At 40.2% G+C, this 10969-nt stretch overlaps 1 protein-coding gene across 1 annotated transcript in view; it reads right to left on the minus strand.

The window, feature by feature from the left end:
* The window catches only part of LOC308102274 (neural cell adhesion molecule 2-like), a 172685-nt gene that overhangs the window by 43879 nt on the left and 117837 nt on the right, over positions 1-10969 (minus strand). The window contains exons 9-11 of the mRNA XM_080451910.1: positions 10314-10501; positions 9904-10000; positions 5344-5517 (exon numbers count right to left, since the gene is read on the minus strand). Of these exons, the coding sequence (XP_080308036.1) occupies positions 5344-5517; positions 9904-10000; positions 10314-10501 (459 nt within the window). The remainder of the gene's footprint in view (positions 1-5343; positions 5518-9903; positions 10001-10313; positions 10502-10969) is intronic.

Here is a 10969-nt window from a genome sequence, read left to right on the forward strand (position 1 = left end):
TCACAACATGGCCCCGCTAACCCAAAGACAAGAACAGAGAGGCTTGTGTTATTATGTTCACACAGATATGCACATTGTTCCTGGCGGGCAAAAACCTCCTATTTCCATATTGTAACTTTTTGTGTTTTTTTTCCCGTAAATTAACGCCTTGCTTGATCATACTACGCCTTACGGGATCACTCAAAACGCTACTTTTGCTGTTTTTTTTATTAGAATTCTGAAAAAAAGTAACAGTTTTGGACATTTCCAGCCGACCTGAGGTTTCAATTCTACAAAATATTTAGATTTTTTTTTTAAATAAAATAAATAAAGAAATATATATATATTCAAAGATTTGCACACATTTTCCAAAAAAATTGCAGATCTACAAGCTCGTCGGTGCCGCGCTACGAGCTTGTAGATATGCTATTTTTGAATAGCCAAAGAAATCTAAAGTGAAACAGATGCGTTCCAGGTCTTAATGGGTTAAACCCATTCAGTCCGGCGGGAACGCATCTGTGTCATTTTAGATTTGAGCTGGAACCGTTATTTTATACTATCTGCTATTCAAACATAACAGATATACAAGCTCATAGCGCGGCACCAAGTGCCACGCTATGAACTTGCATATCTGCTAAATCTTGAAAATGTTGTGCAAATCTTTGAGTATATATATTTTTTTAAAGCAAACATTTGTAACTCAAATCTTTGCTTCTGGAGGTCCCTGGAACAAACAAAATGTTTTACAATTGTTCGCTTTAAAACATAAGATTTGCACGCATTTTCACAATTTCACTATTTTTTTTTTTTGAATAGCCAAAGAAATCTAAAATGACAGAGATACGTTCCCGGATTGAATATCCAATCACCTACTGTATGTTGGTTGATGTTTAAAAAGGGATCCATAATATCGCCTGTGTTTTTATCCTGACGGAGGTGCCTATAGTGACCATCAAATGTGATCCAATGTGTAAAATGTCTAAAAGTCTTTTGAAAATAGCAGATCTACAAGATCACAATGCGTCGCGATGCGACGCATTGTGATCTTGTAGATCGGCTATTTTCAAATGGCCAAAATGTATCTATGGCTGAATTGTATCTGTATCTAGGGCTAAATGTACGTTTTGTAATAATAATAAAAATCGACAAAGTAACTAGTAACTAAAGTTTTCAAATAATTGTAAGTGCAATATTTGCCTCTGAGATGTAGTGGAGTAGAAGTAAAAGTACTGAAAAATGTAAATACTCCAGTAAATACAAATACCTCAAAATTGTACTTAAGTACAGTACTTGAGTAAATGTACTTAGTTACTTTACGCCACTGATAGTGACCGTAACCATTAATAGGGCACAGCAGTGGTGGCTATTTTTGTGGTACCACAGATAGAAACCCCATTCATTGTTCCCATAGAGGCTTCCAAAAAAACATTTATATAAATTATGTTAAGCCTGGAACCGTGCCATCCAGGCTCCTGGTTGAATCATGACCATGCATAAAACATTCGATTCTGTGTCAAAATATATGTTAATATGTAATTATATGATATACTATATTTAATAAATAGGCCTACCCTTTTTTTTCGGGTTTCAAATCTTTTTTGACACAGAATCAAAGGTTTTATGGTCATGATTCACCAGGAGCCTGGATGGCTTGGTTCCAGGCTTAAAATAATTTATATATGTATTTTTGGAAATCTCTATGGTAAAATAAAGAATGGGTTTTCTATCAGTGGAACCAGAAAATAGCCGTCACTGCTATGCCCCATATAGCAGAGAAAAGTGTGTGCAGGGATTATTTGGGAATGTTTTTTTTAATCTATTCTAAGGGGATTATATATTTACTCCCAGAACGGCAAACATTTTCGAGAGTGTGCATGCTCTCTAAATGTTGACCTCCCCTTGCATGCAGTGTTATTATGTGTCATATTTGAGAACAACGTCAAACAAAAGCTGTGTTGTCTTGGTAACCACTTTCTAGTTCAGCAAACCATTGCTACAAAAGGGGGGAGGGGGGGGGGGTAAAACCGGTGGAAAAAAGAAAAAACACGCGTGCTCTCATCACCCCTTCTGTTTAAACCCCCCTCTGTTTGTTTCCTCTCCTCCCACGTTCCTCAATTCCACTGATTCGAGTTATTCTTCCACCTCCCCGACCCTCAGCTCCATACATCTGCTGCTTAGCATTCATTCCGCCACATCGCCATTTCTTCTTCCATAGCGTCTCCGCGAAATGATGGATATCGGCGATAAGACCATATGGTTTGTCGGTTCCACCTTCCGTCTTCTTGACTCCCTGCACTTCTTTCAAAGAGATCCTTCAACGGGCTGTGCGCTGGCTGTGCTCGTCTCCGTGTATACGTGCTGCTGAGGGGGCGGCGGCCCAGAAATCAATTTGCCATCATGAGAGACGGGTTTGCTCTTTTCAGCTTCAATGTATTCTAGGGGCGATCTCTCATCAGGCGGGGGAAGAGCGAGGTTATAACACACACATGAAGCTGTAAGTGTGTGTGTGGGGGGGGGCGGGGGGGCAGTGGTGGAAAAAGTACTCAAATTCTTTACTTAAGTAAAAGTACCGATACTGCAATATAAAAATACTCTGTTAAAAGTAAAACTCCAAAATTCAAAATGTACTTGAGTAAAAATACAAAAGTATTGGCATCAAAGTGTACTTAAAGTACCAAAAGTAAAAGTACTAAATATTTGAAAATAGCCGATCTACAAGCTCACAACGCGTCGCGATGCGACGCGTTGTGAGCTTGTAGATCTGCTATTTTCAAATATTCTAGGTATAAAACAGGGCTGAAGTGGTTAATGTATGTTTCATTATATCATCGTTTATCTGAAAAGTAACTAGTAACTAAAGTTTTCAAATAATTGTAGTGGAGTAAAAATACAATATTTGCCTCTGAGATGTAGTGGAGTAGAAGTAAAAGTATCGGAAATTGGAAATACTCAAGTAAAGTACAAATACCTCAAAATTGTACTTAAGTACAGTACTTGAGTAAATGTACTTAGTTACTTTCCACCACTGGTCAGAAGGCAAAAAGGCTCGCAGAGAGGATGACACGAGAGATCAACAGCCATTAAGCCATTTAGACCAGGAAAGAGTCTGTGTCATTTTTTTTATTTCATCAAAAATAGCAGATATACGAAAAATCGTTAAAATGTGTGCAAATCTTTGAATATATATTTTTTTAAAGCAAACATTTGTAACTTCTGGGGATTCTACAAATGTCTTCTAAATCAATCTTCTAAAGTCAATTTTACTACATTTGTATCCCACAATTTTTGAATTTTTCACCCAGTGCCAAAGCCTAAGCTTGTAATCCTGGGCGGTACTCTCCCTCTGCCAGCCTGGGGAGAGCCCTATCATCTGTGTCGTTTCAGATTTTAGCTACATATATATATATATATGAGTGTGTGTCACGATTTTTCAAAAATAGCAGATATACAAGCTCATAGCGCGTCACTTCGAACCGCGCTATAGATATATTGTAGATCCATTTTTTATTTTATTTTTTTAAACGTGTGCAGATGGCCTGGACCGCTGGCGTAGCGGTCCAGGCACCTAGGCTCAATGTAGCCTGACAGCGCGTCACAGGTTCAACTCCCGATCCCGACGGCATTTTCTGCATCTCCCCATTTTCCTGTCAGCCTACTGTCCTGTCAAATAAAGGCATAAAAGCCCAAAAATAAATCATAAACAAAAAAGAATGTGTGCAAACCTTATATATATATTTTTTTTTAAAGCTCATATATACGTTCAACTCAAATCTTTGCTTCTGGGGGGTCCCTGGAAAAAAATATATTTTGAGATGGGGGTCCGCGACCAAATATATATAATCTTGGGGGTCCTTGACATGAAAAAGTTTGAGCACCACTGATATAGCAACTTGTTTTTTTCATAAAACCGCTTCAGGTTAAGAGGGTGAGAGAGCCTGTCACCGTCGACACGTCCATTTCACTTACTTTACCTGCAAAACATGTCTCGGCGAGGTCATAAAGAAGCTTTAGTTCACTCACTGCTGCTAATGTGTGATTCTGCTGATATAGCAGCAAACAGGCTTTTATGGGTTTTGTTGAAAGAGCAATTGTTAAAGCGGCATCATTAAAAGTCTAAAGTCCATGGCCTCAAAGGCCAATTTTAACCCATTAAAGGAGAATACCGGACAAATTAAGTGTTGTCTTTGATGTCTGGTTACTCACCTATTGACGTGAAAAGTGGCGTTCTTTTTTTCCATCGATTCCCCTGTCGTCATTTTTTAAACCCCCTCCGTTGTCATAATGGGAGCGCGTGGGTTAGGGAGATTCGTCTATTATAACCGATGCAAAGTTGTTTTTTTCTCTACTGCTAGTCATTGTGGAGTCTCATGATAGTCAAACATGAGAGTAGCTAGCCTGAGAGGCTAGCGCTACTGCCGAACGATTTAACACTGGATGCTTGTTTCTTTCCAGAACCTGGCAACTCGTGTTGCCAGGTTCAACACTTAATTTGTCCGTTATTCTCCTTTAAGACCTGGGACGCATCTGTGTCACTTTTTGATTTGAGCTAAAAAAAGCATTATTTTACACTTTGGCGATTCAAAAATAGCAGATCTACAAGCTCATAGCGCGGCACTCGGTGCCGCGCTATGAGCTTGTAGATCTGCTATTTTTGCAATCTTGTAGTTTGTAAGATTGCAACACGATGGCTGCCTCCAAGAATTTCGTTAAGGAAGAAATGTACCATATACCCAATGAAAACAGATGTACACATAGTAATGGCGTTTGTCAGCTTTTCTTTCAAAATAGCAGATATACAAGCGCACAGCGCGTCACTCTGTGTCGCGCTGCAAGCTTGTATATCTGCTATTTGTGATTTTTTTTTTTTAAGATCTTGAAAATGTTTGGAAGATTTTTTCAAACACAAATCTTCTCTTCTGGGGGTCCCTGGCACAAAGCCCTTTCAGATGGGGGTCCGCGGCCAAATATGTATCAATTTGGGCTTGACTTGAAAAAGTTTGAGAAGCTATGAAGTTATTTTCGATGCGTGACAACCCATGCACAACTAACTATAGCTCAGGCTTAAAGGGATAGTTCACCCAAAACAGAGAATTGAATTCATGGATATTTTTTTCGTTTTTGTCGCATTCCTAAGACAATAATTTGATGACCAGCGGACCGGTAGGCAGCGGTTCTGGTAGGAGACACAAAGGAGACTCTTTGTGTCTCCTACCGGAACCGCTGGTCATCAAATTATTGTCTTAGGAATGCGACAAAAACATTCAAGTCTCCATGGGGTGACTAATGGATGGAAAAAAGTAATTTTGGGGGTGAACTATCCCTTTAAGTCCATCACCCATGTAAGACAGTGTGTGGGTCACTCACTCTGCACGCCGTGTGACTGCACGTCCCTCCAGTCCTGGGATCCCACCTCCTTGCACTGGACCAGGTAGTGTCCGATGGGCACGCCGCCATGGGAGTCCGGCTTCATGAAGGTGACGGTGGCGAGGCGCTGGGAGACGGCCGACAGACGCACGCCGTACGGGTTGGATGGCACGTCTGGAAACACAGGGTTAATACAGCTTTATTATTATTATTATTTTATTTTATTTTATTTTATTTTATATATATATATATATATATATATATATATATATATATATATATATATATATATATATATATATATATATATATATATATGTGTGAACATATATGACTTAAAATATATATATAGTTTAAATCTAAAAAGTTAAATATATATATAAATCAAGGTTCTTATATAAATGCATGTCTTTGCAGATATTTTATAGGGCATACAGTATACCATATGATTTCTATGTCTCAAGACGATCTATTTCGTACACTTATGACATACTGCATAACATAATAAACTATGTCATACCGTACAATGATTTATACCCAAGGTTGTCATGTAGTTTAAAAAAATAAATAATAATAACCTGAGAAAAGAACAGCTAAATTAAATATTCTCTATGTGAAAAGGTTTCTCTGTTCGCACACGCACACACACACACACACACACACACACACACACACACACACACACACACACACACACACACACACACACACACACACACACACACACACACACACACGCACACGCACCACTCTAATGGGGGAAGATCTACAGTGTTTGTGGTGTAGCAAACCTCCCTATGTTCCTGCGCACCAGCACAACTACCCTGATGATTAAAGGGCAGTAGCGTCGTCTTATTCACTAAAAATCAAAGTCTCTTGCACTGTTCCTGTGAATTTCCACCGGCGCCATTGTTTGGTACATTTTTGCTTGATCTCCTTGGCAACACAGTATTTGATGTCTGCCCTGATAGTACAGAGGCTGTCTGACAATATTTCTGCTGGGGAAAAATGTCTAGAGAAGCCATTACTAAGGGGAGGTTGACATGATACCGCCTTAATGATTAGCTTTGAAGACGGGGTGTGAGGAACTGAGGCCTTTTACCCAGCTTTGGTATACACCATCAGTGGTGGAAAGTAACTAAATATATGTACTCAAGTACTGTACTTAAAGCGGAATTATGTTAACCTTTCTTTGTGAATCAAATGTAATTTTGTCCAATCTGTATGGTAGAGTATGTTAACCAATTTTGGGCGGGAAACCCTTTTTGTAATATAGCTTCAGGCTGGGAACCCCTTTTGAAGTTTTTCAGAAAACTGGGTTAATACAATATAACTCATACAATTGGGGTTGTTGTGTTTGGTCTCCTTGCTATTCTGTTGAGACATTTATTTATCCTGTTTGGACACGACCTTTGACATAATCCTCTTTCTGATTTGACAACATTTTTGACCTGAAAAAAAAAATTCTGATAAAAATGTCAGCTCTTGCACAGGAGATCCAGGTCTTATTTACAAATTGCTGATTTAGATGATTACAAGACACACAAAACACACATTAGCCAATTAAGCCCTATTTTATACTTTGTCCGTTCAAAACTAGCAGATCTACAACACATTGCGACACATTGTGAGCTTGTAGATCTGCCATTTTCTAAATACAAATAGAAAAAAAGAAAACATAAAACCTGTTAAATGGACATTTTGCACAATAAGTACTTTTACTCTTGGTAATTTAAGTAAATTTTGATGCCAACACTTTTGCGCTACTTTGTACATTGTGGTCTTGCTACTTTTACTTGAGTAAACATTTGAGTACTTTTCCCCCCCTGTCAGATTATGTTGACATATAGTGGCTTAACTAACCCAGGGGTCTTCAACAGGGGGTCCGGGACCCCTAGGGGGTCCTCAGAGCTACTATAGGGGGTCCGCCAAATCTTTGTGTGATACGATTTTCTTTTTTTTACATTAACCACTTGAACCCTACTATCCCTTTTCTGAGGAGAACTTTAGCCCAAAACAGCAGATTTACAAGCTCACAACGCCTCACGCTGCGAGGCGTTGTGAGCTTGTAGATCGGCTATTTTTGGCAAAGAGGTGTTTGGTGTAAAGGGAAAAAAGTAAACAAAAAAAGTTGAATCTGAAACAATTTTATACGATATAGAGGGGGTCCCTGCTTCATCTCTCTCTCAGCTAGGGGGTCCTTGGCCTGAAAAACGTTGAAGACCCCTGAACTAACCATTAGCTTTGAAGACAGGGTGAGAGGAACTGAGGCCTTTTATGCACCTTTCAAATCGTCACTGTCAGGTGGAAACCTTGTATGTCCAAAGCTGTTACTTTTCAGGAAATGGAAAAAAAGAGCCTGTGTTCCAATAGATCCAATGTACTTATTATTATAGTCACTAGCTCTAGTTAATACTTTTTCGTTGGTTAAAAATGTATAAAACCCACAGACAGACTTAACCACTGAAATAGCCTAAATAGCCGACCTTACCAAGCTACTTTTGCGTGGCACCCTTGTACGATGAAGTGAGGCATTCATTTACCAAAAAAAACAAACCATAAAAAAGGTTGAAATATGGAGATACAAGTTTCTGCTAGACGGCGGCGAAATGATCCACCACCATCCCCATGTCCATTATGAGCTCTGGAACAGTGTGTGTGCGTGTGCGTGTGTGCGTGCGCGCGCGTGTGCGTGTGTGTGAGAGAGAGAAAGCGCATGCATGCGTCTTTGTGTCCAACCAAACACTGCTTCCTAAATATTACATATTGGGTCAGCCTTATACTCGGCACTTTGCCTTGCTTAGCCGTGGCAATTCAATCTCCACTAAAAGAAAATTGAACTGCGCTGTTGTGTATTAGAGCCGTGCTACTGTAAATTAGAAAGTACTTCAGTAAATAGTGGGGGCTATGGTAAATCAGACGGCACTATTTGAGATTAGGCATGGGCTGAAAAGCTATAGGGGGGACTTTATCGCTGCGTGAATTGCAAATGAGGCTATTAGCGATAGTGGAGAACTCCAGGGTTAGGAAAACAGCCAGTGGGGTTGGAGGCTGAGATGGCTACACTGCAGAGTCTTTCACTGAAATGGCTGGTATGCAGTCATGGAATATGCAATTTCTATAAGTCGTTCCCAAACTTTTTAGCTTAAGACCCAAAAGAGAAACTATGAAAAGTGCTCCTCGGAGCACAGGTCTCCGCCAGGTCAGGTAGGTTATTGTGGCCTCCTGGTGGCGCTATAATAGGCCAATGTGAAAAGGGTGCCATTTCTTCTTAGGCCTTTCACGGCAATCGGACACTGTGTTCATTTGAGGCATTTTGTTCCAAAGATGTGTTTTGCTAAATTAGACCTGCTGGTGGCGCTATAACAGGCCAATGTGAAAAGAGTGGCATTTCTTCCTCGGCCTAGTGGGAATGTGCGTGCGAGATTTCACGGAACTCGCACACTGCGTTCATGATTCATGAGGCATTTTGTTCAAAACAAACCAATCCTGCAAACTTTGCAAGCCAATCTTAGCCAATCGGGATGGAATATGGAAAATCGGACATATCCGTGTTGATCACATGATTATAGAGATACTGTGTACCGATTTGCGTGATGACAAAATCTGTAGGAGTGATAAAAAAAAAAAGTATTTTGCAAAAATCGGCCTCCTGGTGGCGCTATAACAGCCAATCTGAAAAGTTTTAAGCAGAGGTTCAGCTCTGGCATCCAGGGAGAGTGTGTGCACAGTTTCGCAGACCGGGCCAACAGTGCCAGAAATTAATTGTTCACAGACGGACGAACGGACGGACAAGGTGGAAAACAGTCTCGCCATGCCTGTTTATTTTTTATCTATGGAAATTATTTTATTTTTATTTTATTTATGAAATACTTGCTTTTAATTGATGAAAAGTTGTGATTTTGTTGTATTTTGATTGACTTTTTTAAATCTCTTGAAATAATATAGTTTATATATTTTTTTAGCGACCAAAGATGGGTCCCGACCCACTGTTTAGGAAACAGTGAGTTAAAGGACCACTTCACCCATTTTCAACCTACAGTATCTTCATATAATTGGTGCTCCACACTAATGCTCGGCATAATTTGGCACCGTTTCTGAGTAAAGTTAAGGTTGAAAATGGGTGAAGTGCTCCTTTAGCGATCTGTGCTGTTGACTCGGTGGGGTTCAACAGAAGAGGGTCGTTATGCATCTGCAGAGTGTTTACCAGCCGTTATGTGCGACACATCATTATGTTGGAGTGTCAACAAAAGATGGATATTTTCGAAAATGTCTTGTAAATCTTTGATTTTGTGGGAAAATGTCTACATTTCAATACAGCAATGCATTGATATCAAACATAAAATATACTTTATAATTTGTACTTTGAATACGTATTTTCAAAAGCATGTACTTAATTACTTGAGTATGTTCAAAAGCAATAGTCCAGTACTTAAACTCAAATACAATTTTAACAGAGCAACTTTCACTTGTAGTTGAGTAATATTTGACCAGGAGTAGCATATCTATCTATACTTATATCTCGAGTACTGGAGTTGAGTACTTGTCCACCACACTCACCTGCTTGTGCCAAGATGAACTCCTGGTAGCGCATTCCGATGTTGTTCCGGGCGGTGCAGTTGTAGCGTCCAAAATCTCGATCTGACATCGGTGTCACCTGAGAACAAAATAACACGCCTGATGACTTTATAGAGTTGAGTTTAATTTTTATAGCAGATTTAGAAGCTTCTCTTTCACTCTATCTATATCTAATAATAATAATAATAATAGTGCTTTTTACCCCTTTTTCTCCTCAATTTTGTCGTTATGCCAATTATATTATTACTAGTCCATACCCGGTGAAGTGCGCAGGCGAAAGTAGTTGCAAACGTGGGGTTATTGCATGTCCCGCCGAGTCTATGAGCGTTTTTGTCACTATTTTGAGTTTTACATCTGTAATAAATGGCTCTGGTATCTCCTACTATACCGACCTCTAGCAGGGACCTGCCCACGGTGTTGTGCACCCGCATGTTGGGCATGCCCTCGGCGGAGATGGTGAAGCGCTCCCTCCTCCACAGCATGGTGGCCGGAGGGTTGGACATGACCTCACAGCTGATGTTCACCGCGTTCCCCTCCCAGGAGTAATAGATGGTGTGGTTGGTCAGGAACTTGGGCATGTCTGGCCACAGAGAACAACACAAGCACAGAGAGAGAGAGAGAGAGAGAGAGATGCTTTGTCATACACCGGTGTAGCTTGCGAAACATTGACGACCAATAAGCTCACAGCGCTGTGAGCTTATTGATCTGCTTTTTTTTTAGCAAGCCACGTATAATAATGATAATAATAATAATGAATTGCATTTTGATGGCGCTTTTCTAAGTACTCAAACTTACTCAAAGCGCTTTACAATGGTTCATTCATTCATACGGGGGGGGGGGGGGGACATTGGGAGGTGAAGCGACGAACAGTCAATCATGCATCCTCACTTTTCCCACATTCACACACCAATGGTGGCAAGCCAGCGCCGACCGACACATTGCAATGTAGGGTTCAGCGTCTTGCCCGCAAGGACACTTTGACATGTGGTCAGGAGGCGCCGGGATTCGAACCACCAACCCACGGGACATTGGAGGACCTGCTCTACCT

The sequence above is a fragment of the Gymnoscopelus braueri genome (genome assembly GCF_963280865.1).
Source record: "Gymnoscopelus braueri genome assembly, chromosome: 15".
NCBI classification, from domain to species: Eukaryota; Metazoa; Chordata; class Actinopteri; order Myctophiformes; family Myctophidae; genus Gymnoscopelus; species Gymnoscopelus braueri.